The 20504-nt window shown below is 39.9% G+C and overlaps 2 protein-coding genes, 1 long non-coding RNA gene and 1 other non-coding gene across 10 annotated transcripts; 1 reads left to right on the top strand and 3 right to left on the bottom strand.

Annotated features, from left to right (window-relative positions):
* Positions 1-943: 943 nt before the first annotated feature.
* Positions 944-2160, bottom strand: LOC115563141 (uncharacterized). Its single transcript, XM_030385643.2, has 2 exons — positions 1671-2160; positions 944-1597 (listed from the first exon to the last, which is right to left on the bottom strand). Exons 1-2 carry the CDS (start codon positions 2158-2160, stop codon positions 1236-1238), a joined length of 852 nt encoding a protein of 283 aa, XP_030241503.2. The 3' UTR covers positions 944-1235.
* Positions 1443-3614, top strand: LOC149091312 (uncharacterized). Its single transcript, XR_016196726.1, has 3 exons — positions 1443-1581; positions 1688-3086; positions 3126-3614. It is a non-coding gene; the product is annotated as an uncharacterized LOC149091312 (long non-coding RNA).
* Positions 2174-20440, bottom strand: Pka-R1 (protein kinase, cAMP-dependent, regulatory subunit type 1). Of its 7 annotated transcripts, XM_089259785.1 has the most exons (6): positions 10642-10777; positions 9287-9422; positions 5127-5486; positions 4679-5053; positions 4471-4610; positions 2174-4044 (listed from the first exon to the last, which is right to left on the bottom strand). In XM_089259785.1, the coding sequence occupies exons 2-6, from the start codon at positions 9293-9295 to the stop codon at positions 3960-3962; spliced, it is 969 nt and encodes a 322-aa protein (XP_089115911.1). In that variant the 5' UTR covers positions 9296-9422; positions 10642-10777; the 3' UTR covers positions 2174-3959. The 7 variants fall into 7 exon arrangements, with proteins under 7 accessions (XP_089115911.1, XP_089115910.1, XP_089115909.1 ...); XM_089259784.1 differs by lacking the exons at positions 9287-9422; positions 10642-10777 and adding an exon at positions 19636-20440 and having other exon boundaries at positions 4471-4607; XM_089259783.1 differs by lacking the exons at positions 9287-9422; positions 10642-10777 and adding an exon at positions 19636-20440.
* LOC115562320 (uncharacterized) lies at positions 18480-19219 on the bottom strand. Its single transcript, XR_016196842.1, has 2 exons — positions 18872-19219; positions 18480-18792 (listed from the first exon to the last, which is right to left on the bottom strand). It is a non-coding gene; the product is annotated as an uncharacterized LOC115562320 (transcript).
* Positions 20441-20504: the final 64 nt, after the last annotated feature.

A 20504-nucleotide genomic window follows, 5' to 3' on the forward strand; every position in this document is an offset into this window, starting at 1 on the left:
CCTCTTCCAGCTAGTTCTCCAGCCACAGGGTATACTTATACATACATTTATTTTATATATCAAACAATTCATTGAATACCAAAACAAATTCATAGATTCAGCCAATCAAGTAATAAAATCTACAACTTGTATGAATATATATACATATTTATATGCATATATATATATATATATATACTTCTGCTTTATCAAAAGAATCAAACGAGAGAGAGAGCGCCAATTAAAATTGGAAGCAATTCGCGTAGCCGATTCGAGGGGGGGAATAGAAAAATTTATTTGACCAGACGTTGCGACTTACCTGATAAAAACGTTTATAGGCAACAACAAAAAATGAGATAAGATATCACTAATTTTGGTGTGTTTAGGTCCAAAAACAAAACAAAAAGGCCAACATACGATTGTCGGGCGGCATTTCGTTCAGACAGAGAACTGTCTGAGCACGTTTACCACTCGAGAAAGAAGCGACGAGAATTTTGATTTCATATCTAAGATATCAAGTCAATTTTTTTATAACTATAGATAAATGAATTTAAGGAATATTTATTACTTTCCATTTCGAAATGTGTGAATACTTTTAGATACAGCAGAAGAGCTATTCAAGAGCATTAAAACTGCTTTATATAGCAGGTTAAGATGCCTAATATAAGGAAATATGTATGGAAAAACCTCTCTTAAAGCTAGAACTTAAGAAATTTGATAGTGTAAACTCTCTCTCTCTCTTGGGACTTACCAAAAGTGTACGTTTATAATGTAATCCCTGGAATCCAACATAAACTCATTTCAGCATAGAAACAAAAACATTTGATTCACTTTCACTTCAAATAATCTTCAATTAAACACAAAAATTATAGTCGACTGAAAAGGAAAAACAAATAATGCTTATCATTAATTAAGGCAGCGGCTAAAACCAGTTTGCAATCAAATATAATAACAACCATATATCTTTTTATACACATATCTTTTATAAATCTCTTCATTTCCGTTCAACTGTAGGCATGGCCACCCGGCCACGCCCACCATGCATGAGATACAATACGAAATAATAAAGAGCAAAACAAGTTCTATCAAACAAATATTAAAATATAAAGCGCTAATTTAAAATGCAAGCCCAACCGCCCCAGCTCTCGCCCAGTGGCTTCCGTCACGCACACACGCACACACACACACGTAGAGAGAGCCCTGGAACGAGCTTTGCTGTAGCTCTCTCGCTCGCACGCATAGTTGGCATTGCTTGTTCAGTTAGTTGTGTCGTCGGTTCGCCTCTGCCTGCTGGACCCTGTGCAGGGCGCTGGGCAGGCCGCAGCATGATCCGTGGAATTCGTCTCCATCACATCCTTGATGACGTCGTCGAGCACCAGGCGCATATTCTTGCGCTCGTTGCAGCGCAGCAGAACCTTAAGGCGTGGCACCCGGGACAGGTGATCGTAGTACTTGAGCACGCGCACACTGTCCCCCGCTCTGGGAGCGACGGCGGCACACTTATTGACGTTCGGCTTGCAGTTGCACATGAAGCTAATGGCACGCTGGGCGGGATTCTTATAGATGTCCAGCTCGACGCTGACCAGATAGCAGGCCTCCAACGTGAGTACAATGCGAACTGCTGGCAGGCCACCTCTCCCCACTCTATATATATGCACATATATATGTATTTGTATATCTTGCCAACTTACCCACTGACGACTCGTAGATCTGTGATCGATTCTGTATCCAAATGGAGCGTGCGCTCACCGCCTCGGAGCGTGTCGATTGCACACGATGCGGCGATATGGACAGCGAGTAGCGGGACCCGGGCGCCGCTGGCAGTGGCAGATTATCATAGATGGATATGTAGATCTTATGGCTGACATAGGCGACAATGAAGAACAGTATGATCAGTATGAGCAGGAACAATATGTAGGTGAATAGTGTGGGTAACCAAATGATGGCGTCCAGCAACATTAGAGCAGTGGGCTGCTTGGATTTCGTCTCTCCCTCTCTCTCTCTCTCTCTCTCTCTCACGCACTCTGTTCCTCTATCCCCGTATATAAATATTTTTTGTTCACATAAAATTATTGGGTGAGAATTTTGTGTAAAGGCATTTCCGAAAATATAAACTAAATAAAATCTAATTGATACAATTTTTTGTTTCTTTTTACTTTTCATTTTTGTTTTTTGCAACATCTATGTAAATGTATTTATTACGTTTTTTTTTCGGTTTGTTTTTGTTTTTGTTAGTTTTTTACTCTTTATATAGTACATACGATTTTACATTGATAATAATTTTTTTAGTTTTAGTTAGTTTAAATTATATGCGCTGTCTCGCTCGCACACGCCGTGGCTCTGCTCGCATTGTCTGCCATCAGCGTTTTCATAGCATTTAGCTTTTTGTTTGGCTCACATGCGCTCAATGCTTACGCACTTCTTTCGCTCTCTCGCTCTCGCTCTCTCTAGTCTAACCCGCCGGCGGGTTTACTCGCTCTCGCACGCGCTCTGCGGCGCGGGGGCGTGGCTTGCCTCTCTCTCTCTATCTCTCTCTCAAAACAAACAAATTCCTGCTGCGCCTGCGTGCATATGTGTGTGTGTGTGACAGACGCACAAGAACACACACACACACGCAAGCGCTGTAAGCTTTCAAATATTGAATTTTTTTCATACTATTTTTTAATTTACAATTTCTTGTGTTTTCTTTGAGTTTTTGTTATTATTTTTTTTTTTCTCTCGTTTTTGTTGGTGGCAGTTGTTAGAAAAAATGCCATTTGGTTATGCGGCGCATTTATAACAGAGTATAACAGTTTGAAATGAATGTATATATATATGTGTGTGTGTGTGTATAACATAGTTAACATAGGCTAAACAAAACACGAAATTGCAATTTAATTAATTAAAATATTTGTGATTATTTTAAAATTTTTTGTTTTTTTTTTTTTTTGACTTCATTTTTTCTCTTTTCAATATTAAAACAATAATTTACTAATATTATGAACAATTCGCCTTTTGTGCAACAAATCAAAATAAATTATATAGAATAAAATTTGAGTTTAAACTATAATTTTTCTATACATTTTAACTCAGCATGCGGATGTGTGTGTGTGTGTGTGTGTGTGTGTGTGTGTGTGTGTGTGTGTGTGTGTGTATGTGTGTTAGAGCTTATTTTGTATATAATATGTTTTTCTTTTATTTTTTTATTATAAATTTGTATTTTTTTACTGTAAAAAACATTCAGATCTCCAATGATTATTTTTAATGAGATTGTTTTTTTTTTTTCTGGCAGCATGTTCCGCTATAAAGAAATATACATATATATGTATATATATTCTGTTATACATATATGTATGTCAACCAGTACTCGTAGAAAAAGTGTTATATGAAATGCATTTCTATATATTTGTTGTTTCTTTTTTTTTCCTTTCTGCTTTTTCAGTTTTCTCAAGTTTTGACCAGCTCAGTGCGACGAGTTGTGGAAGGTTTTACTTTGTTTAGGTTTGTAAGTTCTTGTTGTTGTAGTTGTTGTTGTTGGGGAACATGCCGCAACTTGTGTACACCAAAAAATTAACACACACATTACACAAATACATATGTAACTGTTCATTGCACAACATACAGAATTCATATACGTAATTTAACATATTTTTAGCCCCAACCCCCACCCTCCCGGATTACTCCCCCTGCAACCCCTACGCCGCTCTCCCTCTCTCTCTCTCTCCGTCTCTCTCTCTCTCTCTCTCTTCCTCTCTACACAGCTGAGCTCAACTCAATCTGTGTTTCTCCTCTCTTGGTTTTCTTTGATTTTGTTTTTTTGTATAGGGCTTTACATGGGTATTTCTTTTAAACATTTCAGTTTTTTTTTAATTTAAAAATATTTTTTGTTTTGTTTTTTTTTTTTTATGCTGAGCGATTTGTTTGTTGTTGTTGGCATGCGAGCTGCGTTGTTGTTGTTGTTGTTGATGTAGTATGCTTGTTGTTGTTGATGCTGGACCAGCTTAGACGGACAGTGAAACGAAACTGTTATACTGCGTTATGTTGCGCTTCAGAATATCCGCACAGGGTCCCAAAACGCGTTCAAATCTGTAAGGAAGAAGGCAGTAAGTGATTAGTTTATATTAGATGGATTGCTTATATATGTATGTATAAACTTCTTCACATAACCAACTGAAGATTCTGCCAATCTATTTTTCTTCTACCGACCCACTTCATATACCTCTCTTATACCATAGAGCTACTTCATATTAATATACATATTTATATCAAATCTTCATGTGTACAGAAATTTAAACAGTAAATGTGCATTAATCAGTCACTGTCGAAATGTATAACAGTTCAGTCTCCTAGCTTTGACAGCGTTCAAGAAGTTGTTCATCAATCATGACAGACTAGACTACAAATATTTCTAATTTAAAATGAAGCACCCAAACTACATAAGGTCTAATAATCGTTTTACAGCTTCAACTCTACATTAATCAATTGTCTGGCAATCAATCAATCACTGTTTACCTCGCTCTGTCCAGCTTGACACATTTGAGCGGGCCGCGAGCGACAACAGTTGCTGCGCGTGGCCGATCCAGGAGCAGGGCAATCTCGCCAAAGTAATCGCTGGAGCCCAGGCGACCCACCTCGGCGGGCTCTTCGCCCTGCTAGAATGAAACAATGGATTAGTAGGTCATGCCAATATGTGACTGGGCTATGCCCGCCGGACACTCACCTCCGAGCGCTGCTGCAGGACAACGGCACAGCCCTCGAGTATGATGTAGAAGTCGTCGCCGGCTGCGCCCTGTTTGACAATCGTTTCGCCATCCTCAAAGGAGCACGTCTCCAGGGAATCGGCAACGGTGAGGCGCTCCCACTTGTCCAGGCTCTCCAGTATGGAGACGCGCGACAGGAACTCCTCGTACATCTTACGCTTGCGTATGGTTGAGCCCATCAGGATGCGTCTGTAGCTGTCGCGATCGATGCCCCACAGCTTGACATCGGTCTTGGCGCGCACCGTGGCGGCACGTGGTGTGCCATAGATGAGAGCCAGCTCACCGAAGCTGCCGCCCTCGCTGATGGTGGTCACCAGTTCAGAGTTCACAAAGACCTGAAATACATGTATAACAGTTAATACTCTCTCTCTCTCTGTCTACTCCACTCGCATTGTCATGGCTACTCACCTCCACCTCGCCCACATCGATGACATAGAAATTGTCGCCCTCGTCGCCCTGCTGTATGATATTCTCGCCAGCCGTATGGTTCACCGGGAACATGGCATCGAATATGTCGGAGCGTTCGCTCTCATCCAAATGGGCGAAGAGCACATTTTTGGCTATGGCCTTGGACAGGGCATTCATTGTCTTGTAATCCTTGGGTACGACTTTCTTAACATAGTTGGTGGCGTCCTCTTCGGTCACCGGCTCGGCGGAGATGCCGCCGCGCCGGCGAACGGGCGGTGCAGCTGTTTGTGGCATTGGACTGAGATCCTCACAATCGTCTGGGCTGATTACCTGTTTGCTGGCATCCAGTTTGACTTGTTCCTGCAACGAGTTGAATGGAATTGCATGATTATAACAGTTTGACAGTATAACAGCAGTATTCAATTGATATGAACAAATTTTTAGCTTTGGCGGCAGTTTGTTAACAGTATAACAATGTATACCACAGCAGGTCAGATTGTGCTAAGGCGTATAACAGTTTATCGAAGAGAATTTAATATCATTGGATAATTTATCAAATAGCCCTATCGTTTCTCTGTATTTAAAAGGCAGTAAGACTTCGTATAACAGTTCAATTACAACGACCTTAAGCAAAATCTGACATTGAAACAAGCTAAATTCAGCCCACAGGAATCGTATTACAGCTGCTGCTGCAACTCCAGCTATTTACGTCACTTGGTGGGCGGGGGGCGGTGTCTTTTGCCGAGTTCTGCTGCTATATGTCAAAAGTCAGTTTGATGTGGGCGTGCAGCAAAGCTTCAAGAGCGTCGCCCCAGTCCCGATTCCTGCTGCTCGTTTATCTATTTTTGGTAGCTCAAAGTTCGCTTGCGACAAATGGAACAAATCACGCAGCAGCACGCTCAACGCCTCTACCGCCCCACAAATTGCATTCGTAAATTGCATTCGGGATAAAAGCAAAAACAACTGTTGTTCATCTCGGCAGCTTTTAACAACTGCTGGCAGCGGGTGACGTCAGTCGAATGCACAGCACGCAGATTAAGTTGCATTTGAGTGGCGCGCGAGCGAGGGAGAGGGAGATGGTAGTAGTTGCTCTACTTTGTGTCAAAGGGCGACTGACTGTTAATTGACTGTGTATAACATAAATTGCCATATTGCAGTCTGTGCTGCTAAGTAATTGCATATGCTGTATAACAGTTGAGTATATTTTTGCTATACGGATGATAGCAAAAGTTCAGGCTAGTTAAATTCGTAGGCTTTACATGCATTGCTAGCATATAACAGTACAGTATAATGACCGGGCGTAATATATTAGCACTTAGACATGTGTCAACTTTCAATTAAGCTCCGATTAGTCATGTATAACAGCTGTTTACTTGAAGGTGACATTTAAACAGACTTGTTAAAGGTGTTTAAAACAGTATAGCAGATAAATGAACAAGTGGCAAATTATGTATTAGCTATATTACGACTGTATAACAGTATATAATCAAACATTCTCTTTAAAATCTAAAATTAAAGAGTAAAACAGTTACAAAATAAAAGTCAAACAGTTTCGACACACATACAAGCGATAGGTATTTGTTTAACATATGTATAACACTTGTATAACAGCATAATTTATAGTAATTAACTACAAATTAGCTATAATAGAGTCATTATCACTAAGTACGATGGCGCCTTACAGCTAGATAAGACATTTAGCGTCTATTCAGTCCCATTACAAATTGCTTAGAACAGTTTATGGTATTCTACAAAACATCCTATCCCCAGCAATCTACTGCAAATAAACAACTCGAGATACGCTGTCAATAAACAAGCGGCAAAGCAAATACGAAATGGACGGAATCCATAAACTTTTAATTATCTAAACAAAGGCGTTTGAAGAATCACGTTAAAGCGAAAAAAAAAACTAAATCGAATTGATTTGCGGGGTAAACAGAAAATGCGACTGAATAGCAACTCACAGCAATTTGTTAGATGATCATGGAATACCGCTGATAAAGATGTTATTCTAGGCCAATAGTAAAAGCGATTGCTCATCGGGTATGCTCGACTGCACAATACTGTGGCAGCGTTTACAGTTAATCAGAGTTCAGGCAATGAAGAACTTAGAGAATTTAGGCTAGTTACCAGACTGTAACAGATATGACATGCATTGTAAGTCCCAAGCAGTGCTTGTCAAACTGCAATCTGTAAATAATCTTCATTCCTTAAAGCCACCTCTATCAGGTCCAAAGTTTCTAGAGATCTGACACAAGTATGCATGTGTATGTGTGTAACATGGGTCGAGTTATCAGACAAGTTGCTAATAGACTATAATTGCAAGGCACTTAGCTAACCTCTAACCTAACATCTTTAGCAGTCGATACTCACGCCTGAATGTATGTGTATGTATGTGTATGTATATGTATATGTAAATGCCAAGTGCCAGGTATGTGATTAAATGCATCAATATACCCCTTTGAGGTATTGTATATATATATATGTGTGTGTTGGTGTGCGTGTGTGTGTAGAGTGTGCGTATAAGCGAAGCTCTTGGGAAGCTTGCCAGTTGATATGCGGTGTCACAACGCAGCAGGCGAATAAATCAATCAACGCAAATGCCGCGCATACAAATGCCACAAAATGAGGCAACATTAACAGCAGCAGCCGTAAAAGGCGGCGCCCCGGCCGCAAAGCTGACAAGTCAAAGTCGCCTGTTGACATGAACTTCCCCCACACGCTCTCGTTATCTCTCTCTCTCTTTCTCTCTCTCTCTCCCTCTGGCAAAGTGCAACTTTGTTGATGGCACATTTGACCCTGACCTTTTGTGCAGCAGCGGAGTCGGCGCCCAGCCAACTAGCCCTGCCACTGCCACTGGCCCCGTCCCTGGACCTGACCTTGGCTCTAGACCCGACCCTGGCCACGAAGCTTTACTGCTCATCCACTTAAACTCTCTCATTCACTTACACTCTCTCTCTCACTCTCTCTCTCTCTCACTCTCTGTCTCTTCTATCCTGCTTCCACTTTAAAACTATCGTCATTTTCTGCATTTTCCATTTGCGCTGTGTCAGCTTTTGGTGACATTTTAAACGGAAATCGATTTCGCATTGCAAATTGAGTTACTGACGCAAAACTAAATTACAATCGTATATGTGTGAGTGTGTGTGTGTGTGTGTGTGCGTTTCATAGAGTGGGCGTAATCTTGACAAACGTCTCCAGCACCAAAAACAAATAAAAGTACAAACATCTTATCAATACGACGTCGTCTTCCCATCATGAAAACAAACTCAAACGCAAGCCAACATTTGTCCAGCTGATTAAAAGCTGATTGTAAACTTGCCAGCCAGATTGTGAATTGAAACTCGTTCGGCAAGCTGCAATTGCAGCGGAGGTTTTTGGTAGGTCAAATGCAATAAAGAAGATCAAAGATGAAAATTGGATTGGAAAAAATCTTGGCAAAAACCGAAAATACCTCGAATTACCTTGAAGGCTCATAGAACAGAAAATCTAGGAAAATAAAGGAAATTACGCATGAAATTCCTATGAAAGCTATATATTATATAAGTAACTAAATTGTCATTTGTTTTATCTTAAAGAGTAAAACCTAAAGAGCTTTCGATCTGCGCATTTTAATAAAAACAAATATCGTAAAATGTCAAATGCTATAAATACAGAAATTTCTATAAAATCCATAGAAGTCTGCCATTTCATAAAAAGTATCGATGCATATAGATTTTTATAGCCAAACATAAATATAAATCCAAAGTGGCTTAAAATCTTTAGATAAACTCATTTAGATAATTGCCAAATCAAATGAATTTCTTTAAATACTTTTGGAGGCTAGATTAAATTGATTTTTGTGCACGTTTTTTCTTGCCGTGTATTATATGAATCAGTGGCAATGTGCCATAAGAGTTACATTTCGACGAGGCGATAATTACAACAACAACAACAACAACAAGCGAAATTCGTGACTATTTCGCTTTACAGAATTCAGAATTTATTGGATAAATGCGAGGAGCAAAAGGCAAGCCAAATGCACAAAAAATCATATATATATATATATAAATGTATGTGTGTGTGTGTGTGCAACTGCCATGAATGCTTATTCAATAAAAAGAATTGCAAGCAGCTGGGCGGGCTTAGGCTAAAAAAACACCGAGAGGCAGATTGCAAACCTTTGACATAATTTAGCCGCTATAGAATTCTCTCTCTCTCACTCTCTCACTCTCTCACTCTCTCGCTGTGTGCAGTGTGTGTGTGTGTATGTAAGTGCAACAAAGACCGTATATGGACACAGAGTACAACAATAAACTGCAGACAAATTAAAAAACAAACAAAACTGTTGAAAACGCGACGCGACAAACAAACAACAAAAATTCCACTTTTTTATAAATTTTCTCATTCTTATGTTATATGCACATATATGTACATAATATATAGACTATATATTTCATGAGATTTTCTCGCTGAGCACAATTTTCCTTTTATGCATGTATGTGTGTGTGTGTGTGTGCAATTTTCGCGAGCTTCACTTATTTAAACGTGGCACAACATAGCGAGAGTCAAACAAAAATATGAGTACATTATTACGTATACGTAACGTATGACAACAACAAATACTACAACAACAAATGCAACAACAGCAACAACAACTAAACAGCAATGACAAACCCAATGTCAAAGTTTTATAAAAATAAATATATACAACAAAAATCAAAACGAAAAACAAAAATTATTTATTTGCTCTGGCGAATATCTCAAAATAAATGACAAAATTATGGAGCAAAAATATAATACAAAAAAAAATATTTTATGGCGAAAAAAATTGTTTTTCCTTTATGAAAATATTGGAAATAATAAAATTAATGGCATACAAAATTAAGAAACTAATATAAATAGACTATAGGTATATTAAAAAGTTTTGCTGCTTTTGAAATTCTTTCATGTTAAAATAAAAGACAAAGCATGTTTATATATATTATTATATATGTGTACGGGTACTCAAGATATGCTTATATACACATATAAATGAATATAATATATGCTCTGGTTATTAAAAGAATTTCTTTTAGCATACACTCAAAAACATATTGATTGCGAATTCTATAAAAATATAGCTAAAAATATATATTTAACCATAACTATATATAAATATATAATGTATATATAGTTTATAGTTACATATACAATTTATAGCATATATATATGTATGTACATATACCCCTATATAGTGTGCAGATTTTCTATATTTTCTATATTTATTCGAGGATGCGTCACGCTATTAACAGCTCAGTAAATTTTTAATTATAATTCTTATTTAATTTTAGTCTTTCCTAATTCTATCTATAGCTTTCATTTAATTCAATTTATAGCCACGTTTTTTTTATTTAATAATATATTTGTGTGATTTCGTTTTGTTGTGCCATTTTTAATTGTTTAATTAATCCAATTGCAGAGACACCAGCACTATCACGGCCCGAAACTGTGTAGGTGTGCGCATGTGTGTGTGTGTGTGTTTGCTCGTATATACCCGCTTTTATTTCCGTAGAAAACTTTGTCGTCTTTTTCTTTTCGCGTTATTTACAAAACGGAGGCGCGACACAAACTGAAAACTGAAAACTAAAAACTGAATTCGAATTCGCTTTCAGCTTTGATGGCAGCGCAGTTGATGCCGACGTCGACGACGACGGCGTTGCGACGTCAGCAGCAAACGCCAACATCAGGCTTCGGTCGCAGAGCTCTTGTGCATGTTGATTACCGTTAAGTACAGTGGGCAGACGCAAGAAAACCGAAGCGAACCAACGAAATGTTTGTGGTCTGAGATATCCGAGAGACAACACAACGGAAAGTGAAAGCAAACTGAACGACTGTGAGATACTCTGTACTGGCAGTGAACGAAATGTGTGTGAGATAATTTACAGTGGCTGTCAAACCTGCGAAATTACAAGCTGCTCTGCAACTGTTATAGCAATCAGGGTCTCAATCGCAAGTGAACTGAGGTTTGAATTTCATTTGAATAAAGGGAAGATCTTCGGGTTTATTATACTTAACCCCTCTCTTAACTCTACTGTGGCTTTCAAACTGTATAACATAATTGAATTGGAATAAAAACTAGACCTCATTCTCATAGAGTCTACGACTATAGCCCTGACATCTAAAATATCCTTAATATTCATATAGTTTATATAGTTTATTAACATATGTAAATGTAAATTCTATTTGCAAACCAATATCCCCTCTCTTAACAAAACAGTGTATTGCCCAGAGATTAGTTGGTTCGTGTGCGAGCGCCTATATACACTGCTCGAAACAAGCAGTACGAAAGCTGAATAGAAGAAAAAATCAATCCAATGTCAACTCTTTAGCCTACAACGAACAACAATTTGCGAGCAGCAATTCAAGGCAATGCAAAATTAACGATCAATGAATTCAATCAATGAATTTCGCGCAGTGTAGCGGCAACGACAACAACAATAAACAATTTTACTGTTTCGCCCCGCAAAAATCTAAAAACGAAAATAACACATGCTCAACAACTAAAAATGAGCGAAGCATTAATAAACCAACAGCAACAACAACAACAACAACAACAAATGATGGCCACCAAGTGTAGCCAAGAAATTGTTTGTTGAGGAGCTTCATATGAGAGAGCGACAGATGGCCGGAGCCGTGGCGGGGCAACGTGCGGCGCCCGCTGGGGTCTTGCGGCTTTGGCCACTTGTCAGTTGTTCCGATACCCTATATGCATGGAGAGAAGCACACAAAATGGGTATACTACGCCGACAGACAACAGAAGTTAATGGACATATGCCTGCCTTAGTTCGTAATAAATAAATAGTGTATAATCAAATATAAACACAAGCAAATAGGTTACATATAATACCATAATATATTAGGCTCAGCACGGTCTACAGGGTATCTACTAGTCAGTCAAGTTCAATACACAGTCATACATTAGCCGCAAATGCAAATGGAAAAAGGTAACACAAATCAATTTGAGATAGAGAAACAGAGAGAGAAAGAGAGGGAGAGAGAGAATGAGAGAGAGAGAGAGAGAGGGACAACATCGGGACAGAAAAAGACAAGGCCTAAGCGATTGAGAATCGTGGGCGATTTACGAGTACTTGCCTGAGCTAAGCCCACATTAAAAATAAATGAAGGAAACAAGACGGACAACAGCAACAACAACAGCAACAACAACAACAAATAACAATACAATAATAATTACAAACTCAAATCCAAACTGGAACCACAATCAAAATATTGGGCCTGTGCGGAATTTATAATTTCGCATGGCCATAAAAATTTGTTTGCCTAACATAATATATAATATATAATATACATATATGTACAGATGTGTATACCCATGTGTACATTATATAATTATGATTTATGATAATTGCGCGTTTTTTGTTTTTTGTTTTTTGTGACTTTTTGATTTGTTCGTGCACCACGTGACGTATGAGCAATGTAAAATAAATATTTCTCGAGCTCGAATGCGAACGAAACAGAACCAGAGAGAAAAAGTGCCACAAACATGCGATGCGAAGCAAAACAGTTGGCGAGCCCGCAGCACCGGCGGTTTCAGCTGGGCCAGGCAGTTGTAGGCGTGGCAGATAAGAATAAAAGTGGAAAACGAATGTGTGCTTAAGTATTCTTATTCTCGGGTTGCCCAGTTATAGGCCGTCGCCATCTAAGACAGAGAGACCTTGCCGTAGGCCGAACGTCAGGTGATAGGCCCAAGTATGGGACAGGTCATGTCCAAGTGCGTCATTTGACAAACCAAGTGCAAAAGAGAGACAGGGAGAATGAGAGAAAGAGGGAATCAGAGCTTAAAAGAGGGCGAGAGAGAGAAGTTGAAATATGTCACAGAATAGAAAAGTTGAAGAAAGCGAAAAACATAATTAATATCGAGATAGGGAATAGATAGTCCTAATTGGGAGGAAGAGACACAGAGAGAGGCAAGTGCGAGAAATATAGAAAAGCAAGGATAATAGAAGATAAAGAAAGACTAAAAGATTGAGGAAGAGGAAAATACATATTCAGAAAGAGAAAGAGATAGTGAGAGAGAGGAAGGGTGAGAGAGAGAGAGAGAGAGAGAGAGAGTGAGGGAGAGGAAGGGTAAGAGAGAGAGTGAGAGAGAGAGAGAGTAAAAGAGAAAGATAGATGGATAAATACAGATAAATAGAGAGAGATAGAAAGAGATTGAGAGATAGATTGACAGAGAAGCGAAATAATACGAGAGAGAGAAAGAGAGTGAGAGAGAACGGTAATAGAAATCGGTGTTGCAGAAGAGCAAAAAGATATTTAGAAAAAAACTTAGGAAGAGTGAGAGAGAGAGAGAGAGAGAGAGGGATGGGGAGGCAAAATAAAAATGATTTAGCTAGCTCATAAATAAAGAATTATGTATGTGTATATAAACGAAGCACACTCTGCTCTGTAAGCCAAAGCCTAATCACCTTGAAGTAGGATCTCTTTTCTCACAAAAGAAAATTGTACTTCTATAATTAGCAAAAGCAAAAGTAATTTGCTGTAATTAATTACAAATCAAAAATCAAGCTGTGTTTGGTCTGGGGTAAATGGGCATCTCTGCGCGCCTTTTTTACTCAACTAAAACTTCTTAAAGCCAAAATTAAATAATAATCGCCTGGCCCCACCAGATTGGGCTTAATGTGGGTCACAAAACCACGAAGCAAAAAAACTTTTGCCAGCTACCTTTTCAGTGCTGTGTGAAGGCTGGGGCACTCAGAATTGGCCCAAAAGTACGGAAAAGCTTTTTGTCTGCCTGTATCCTGTGTGAGACAGAGTCTGTCTGTCTGTGTGTGTGTGTGTGTGTGTGTGTGTGTGTGTGTGTGTGTGTGTGTGTATGTGTGTGTGCCGGCATGCGTGTGTATGTGAATGCGTTTTATAATCGAATTAATTAAAATTTTGCACACTGCCTGCCTCTGCCTCTGCCTCTGCCCCTGCCCCTGCCTCTGCCTCTGCCTCTGTGCTGTAGTGAGTGAGCTCTTTAACGTTGTGCGGGTACACTGAAAATAAAACTTCTCCTACTTCCAAATTGTAAATTCTAAAAAATTATATTTATTGATTTATTAAAGTTTTAGCTTTCTTTCAGTCTGTACTTTAAACTAGTTAATCTCAACTCTCTGATTTTGCTCAGTGTATAAGTTTAGCAAGCTGCCCGCATGCTGCAGTTGCTGCTGTGCCTCGTTTACTGAACAGCTCCTGCTTTGTTAAGCGAAATTTCCAATTCAGTGAACTTTTTGTTGCCAGCTGCCTGACACCTCCCGCCTCCCTCTAGTTCTCTTCCTCCTCGTTTTGTTTGAACTGTCCCCACTCACGCCACCTGCCTGGCTCCTTTTTACGGCTGCTAAACAAAAGCTTTTGTTGTAGCCACAAATTTGGGCCACAGCAGAGAAAGACAGACAGACAGACAGACAGACAGACGTATCCATATCAATGCTGGCTGCTTGCCTGCCGCCTGATAACTGTTGGGTCAGTCAATGTCCTGCGTAATCGTCACAGTTGTCTGCACCAGAATCAGCAGCAGCAGCTCAACTGACGTCACCAATATACCTACTTTAATATAGTATATTCGAACTGAACTTTATTAATTCGACAGAGTTGTTAGTTCACTTGGTTAAATAATTTTAATTGTTCAGTTTGGAGCTAGTTCCAGACTATTTTAGTGTGTCTGCTGGCTCGTACTTCGAACTAATTCCGATTCTTTTAAAACAAAGTTTGCCCTATTTGGATTTCCCTAGAGTCGAATTAGCATGCTAGATTAGATATACTGTGAGCCGACAGCACTTCAGGGAGCGCACAGTAGGCATATGCCGCATTACGTATACGCCGTATAATACCGCCAAGCAAACTTTGCCTTTCATGCCATCTCAACGATGCTTCTATTTTTTTTTTAGTATCCTCTGCCTGTCTCTCAGCTGTTGCTTCGCATGGACTACAACGCGTGCTGCTTAATTTTATTGCCTAAATAATTCATGAATTTCCGTCCATTTGGCTGCTTTGGTTTTGGTTGTTAACGGCGCTTATAAGCCGCTTAATGGATGGCCAAATAAAAGGTCGTCACATCCGCTGCTTACACGCTCACAGTGATACTTATTCAAATTGCACCATAACCCTTAGTCCGTCTCCTTACGTATGTATATCCACTATTTGCATAAAACTTTTGCAACCATCTTAATCCACGCTAAATCGAAAGCAAAAACAAATACATGGCCGGAACTCACAGAGTAAGCAATATTTAAGTAAAAACCTTTTGTTATGCATGGAAAGCAGCCAAAGAAAAACAAATAGAGAAAAAGGAGGGGAAAGGGTGAAAGGAGACAGAATGATGGAGAGCAATTCGCATAAAATTAACACATTTTAGCAAGACAATCGAAAGAACGCAGAAAATCTCCAAGCTCGCTCAAAATAGAAGTACAAAATAGATTCAATTTCTCCCGCAAGGATACCACATTTAAAATCACATTAACGGTAAATAATTTTCTAAAATTTACCGTTTTGCCACACAACACTTAGGACGCTAACTGTACCCACCATTTTGTGAGGTTTAGGGGTTGAGCTTCTTCTTGTTGTTGCCTTCTCCCTTTCACTCTCTGTGGCCGTCTCTTTCTTTTATCTTGTGTCAATATAACGGTCAACAGCTATAGCGACAACAACAACCAAATTCGGAGAGTTGACCTTAACTGTTTATTGGCCGCACTAATCACGGACCGGCGAATATAAACAAGGCGATGACAGCTGTCGGCTAAGTTCTTCTAGTTCTTGTTGTTGTTGTTGTTAGCTGTAACTGAAACTGTAACTGGTACTGTTGCGGTCGTTAGTCTAGTGCCATTCACTGTTCAATTTGATGTGTTGGAATCGTTGACAATTGTGTGAGGCGCATCATAAACAACAATCAATCAACGGTACACGCAACGCGACTGTAGCGAACGGCAGCAGCACAAGCAATGAGCGAACAATAAGCGATGTCTAACTGTAGCAACAGCACAGAAGATGGCGGCAGATGGCGTTTGGCTAAGACAACGCACGCACTAAACACTCAGCACGCAGCACAGTTAACAGTTAAAAGCAGCGACAGCCACGACGATTGCAAACTGACTAACAGTAAACAGCAGCGACGACGACATGATGACCTTCACCAACCCGCACAGCCCAAGGAAAGTGGCAAAAAAAAAAAAAAATAAATAAAACGAAAACTTTTCGCACACAGACACACGAACACAACACAAACCTGTGACGCAGCTGCGGCGCCGACAGAAGCAGCAGTAGCAGCAGCATCAGCCTGAACAACAACAAGCAGCAGCAACAGCGAGCAAAAAGGGCGCCTGGCAAAAGCTTCGGCAGCGGCTTCGCATTTTGATTCCATTTTGCGCTGCGTGCCGAGAGTTGATTTTTTTCTCAAATGCAAAATTGCCATAAACTTGCAAAAAGCTGCTCTCTCGAATGTGTGTGGGTGAGTGAGAGCTAATGTTCGTATCCGTATGTGTGTGTGAGTGTTTGTGTAAGGCTTAGTCGCTCTCACAGCGCTTGTAGAACGAGAGTGAGTGAGAGCGCAATGTAAACATTAGGAGACAGTAGTTGCCAGTTGAGCTACTTGAATATATTATGATATGTGTGCATGCAAGTGCTAGTGAGTGTATTTTATATTCCCGACAGGTAAAAGAGCACATTTAGCGCCTTGTATGCGTGAAGGTGGGCGAGTAATATAAATTTGTATTCCTGTATTTTTAAACCAAGCTAACTATTTACTTTTATAAATTACTTAAATCTCCAATTAAATTTAATTAATATTGAGTTGGTTAGTTTTAAGATGGTATTAAAATAGCACTTAATTATATTTTCTATAGCTGCAAGGGTATTTCAACTTCGACATTTGACTCTACTGTTGGTCATTACGTTTATTATTTCCCGCCTGCGTCGCCCATGCACATCGTCAGAAAACAAATCAAAGCTTTTGCTCAACAATCTAGGGAGAGAGAGAGAGAGAGAGAGAGAGAGAGAGAGAGGAATACAGCAAGCAGCTCGCTATGCTTAAAAGCTTTTCAACCATAAGAAACAACAACAACAATAAACTGCACCAAGTGCAGTGCGTGGGTAGTTAAAAGGTGTGTGGGTTGAGCTGTTAAAGATGTCTCGCAATTACGATCGTATATATAAGCAAGACTCACAATGTCCTCCTCTGGTATGGTGGTGCAGGAGGTGCGTACATGTCGCACACGATGCATTGCATCCAGGCTCAAGCGATGCTCATGGTCATCCCGTAGCATGGCATCGAAGACAGCAACGCCTCCGTCAATGCTGCTCTCCCGCAAAATGCGACCGCCGCGCCCACTAAAGCTCCCACTGCCATGCTGCTGGGCAGCAGCATATCTGACGCCCACCTCCGAGAAGGAACGAATGCGCATTGTGCCATTCTCATCTGTGGTGAGGGCCACTGATTTGAAGCGATCAATAACCGCATCCTGGAATCCGTTTATGCTCAGCTGATTGCCCATGGCGGGCGATACGACGCAACAGACTCAAATTCACAAAATAACGGTATACCGTTATAGACAATAAACGAAGTTGGTTGAAATCGCACACAAAACGGGCGCTTCTGCACGGCGCCAAGTTGTTTATCAAACTGAAGTCCAACGCGGGCATTCAACAGGCAACAAGCAAGCAGCAGGCAGGCTGGAAAGCAGGCAGGCAGGTAGGTAGACGACAGGCTGGCTGGCACTCGTAGAGAGCGAAACGGGTGGGTGTAACAGCAAGCAATGTGAAGAAAAGAGAGGGAGAGCGCGTAGGCCACAGGTGCCGCTATCGCTGCATTGTGACAATACGAACAAAAACTGCAGTCGTGTCAGAACTTTGCTGCCAGGCAGCCATTTTCAGGAACCATTTGGAAGCTTTTAAGCTTCTCCTACGCTCAATGCAATAATGCAAGCCGCAACCTACGCACACACATATACAGCCACAGTGAGTGTTTATTAATGTATTGAAGCGAAAGCGAGAGCGAAGAGGAGAGCGAAGGAGAGAGCTATGATTAACCAATGAAGCATCTCGCATGCTACTCCCGCTATTTATTTATTTTTCTTCTAAATTAGTCCATGTTGTGGTCACTGCTGACCCCAAAATAGACTAACAAGCGATTTATTGATTAACAACGGCGAATTTCAGGGATGAACAATAGCAGCCAAAAGTTACGGTATAATAATTATTATGTAGATAAGAGACGGAAGTAGCCTAGTTAACGTTAATAGGGGGATAGCATGAAAACTATTATGTTACACTCATGTCTTAACGCTATTCCGTATAAATTCTTCAAACAATCCTTAGATAATGCCGAAAACGAGTTTTCAGTAAAAAAAAGGGAAAATTTTATTGTGATGGTAAAATATCTATAAATCAGAGCTAAGTAAGAGGCAGTAAAATGGCAATTGTCTTTGATAAGTATATCCATTGATTAAGTAGACCGGCCTTTGTTTAGTTTCGACTTCTTCGATTGGACTCGCACACTTTGCCGCTTTGATGGATGCGTGGACTTGAATTTTCTGACAGTACTTGGCAGAGCCTTTATTGCTTTCAATTTAGACTTTGCTTGCTTACTAGTCTTTTTATATTGGGTAGTCACAGGCAATAAGAGATCAACGGCTAGACGTGCGCCTATATAATTAGGCTATGAAACGGAATACAGAGTAATTTTTCATTATTTATGTAAAGGATTGACCAAATGTGCTCGCTTGTTCGCTCCTCACCTCTTCGAACATTAACCGCTCGACTGGATGTAGCTTTCTCCAAGTGGCAGCTGCATCGCAGACCATTTTCTGGGGTGAAATGCTTCGGTCATCACAGCCCAGCCAATATTCTCGCAAGAAATTGTAATAGGGGCTAGATGTCAGCAATACTGGTACATTATCCATTGTCAATCGAAAAAATGTAATCGAACCAATTATTAATTTCCAACACCCGAAATTCAAAAATGTACGATAAATTTTTTTTAAATATTTCTCTACGTTGTTTACTGTATAAAAGCTGTAGTTCATCTGACTTGAATTTGTACGAAATATGTATAGCTTGGGAAATGTTGTCCTTTTCAAAGCCTACTCTTCAATTGGCTAACTAATCAACTGGTCGAGTCTTTGATGCAACGTAGAGAAGTAAGCAGAAACAGAGAGACAGGGGGTTAAAAGAGCGTGAATGGAGTTGTCATAAGCCAAGAAAAAACGTAGATCTCTTAATTTCAAGATACAAGGGACCACATAATAAATCTTTGGTCCTTATGAAATACTTTCTCATAGATAGACTTAAAGTAATTCAGAGAGACAAGCGACTAAACTTGGAATCAAGACTATCGTAATAAAAAGACAAGTAGAATAAAGGATATTGGACGCTAAGACTCCATTCTACATAACAAAGCGACATCAGGGTATAGTACAACGCAGGAAAGCTCGACGAAGTTATAGGAAATTAGAATTACAAATTAATAAATCATATTTTGTAATATGTAGGCAAATCTTACCCGTTCCAGTTTTTGAAAATAGTTACGCAGGAATTGGACAGGATTGTCCGGTCGGCAGACGCATAGCTGGACGATACAGTCTTTGAGGACGCGCTGAATGCCATGCGATTGTATATAATGCTCGCATTCGCGCAGGCTTTGCTCCTCCAGAGTTTTGGCCATCATGTAAGACATGTGTTGACTGTGTGTGCGTGTGCTTGTGTGTGTGTGAGCTGAAGGTAAAGCGTTGATGCTGAATCGTTGTAGTGGTTTATCTTTTCTCACTCTGCAATACGCAATATGCACTGAGCTATCTGTATATGCCTTCGTCGAATGTATGTGTGAATGGAAGGGTGTGTGCGACTGTGTGTAGGTGTATGTTTGGCTGTGGTTTCGAGCTGCTGTTGCCGCAGCTGTTGAAATTGCAACACACTACAACAAAATATCAAGTAAATAACTTATTGAACAGGGGCGTCGAGTGCAACGCGAGCACCACTTGAGTTTATGTACATATGCATATATGTTTATGTACGTATGTGTGAACGTGTAGTTTTTTCTTTTTGCTTTTGCTTTTTGCTTTTACGTTTTGCTTTTGGCACTGTTTTCACTTTTGCAATTCACGTTGTTTAACAGCGCTGCGTTTCGTTGCTGCTGTTTGGCGTTTGCCTGGTCGTTTGTTGCACCATTTATAACAATATCTGTGCGTTTTCGTGTGAGTAAAATACTGTTTTTTCGTTTCGTCTTAAAAACTTAACTAATTTTCACGCACGTAAACCACTACAGTTGTTGTTGTTGATTTTTTTTGTGATATAGTGATGGGCGGCAAGTGTGAACAGATGATTATACAAAAATACCGAAACACTTATGTCAGGCAGTGCTATCGATAACAC

This window comes from Drosophila navojoa, chromosome 4 (genome assembly GCF_054131105.1).
Source record: "Drosophila navojoa isolate 15081-1374.11 chromosome 4, UAZ_NAV_1.0, whole genome shotgun sequence".
Classification (NCBI taxonomy): domain Eukaryota; kingdom Metazoa; phylum Arthropoda; class Insecta; order Diptera; family Drosophilidae; genus Drosophila; species Drosophila navojoa.

Excerpts from the sequence above, each read along its gene's own strand:
- Pka-R1 (XM_089259781.1), bottom strand. The coding sequence starts at position 17,629 with ATGGGCAATCAGCTGAGCATAAACGGATTCCAGGATGCGGTTATTGAT. Across the intron at positions 5,487-17,302 it reads CCATACCAGAGGAGGACATT|GAACAAGTCAAACTGGATGC; the intron begins GTGAGTCTTGCT and ends AACTCGTTGCAG. Across the intron at positions 5,054-5,126 it reads TCGATGTGGGCGAGGTGGAG|GTCTTTGTGAACTCTGAACT; the intron begins GTGAGTAGCCAT and ends CATGTATTTCAG.
- LOC115563141 (XM_030385643.2), bottom strand. The coding sequence starts at position 2,160 with ATGTTGCAAAAAACAAAAATGAAAAGTAAAAAGAAACAAAAAATTGTA. Across the intron at positions 1,598-1,670 it reads GATCTACGAGTCGTCAGTGG|TTCGCATTGTACTCACGTTG; the intron begins GTAAGTTGGCAA and ends GCCTGCCAGCAG.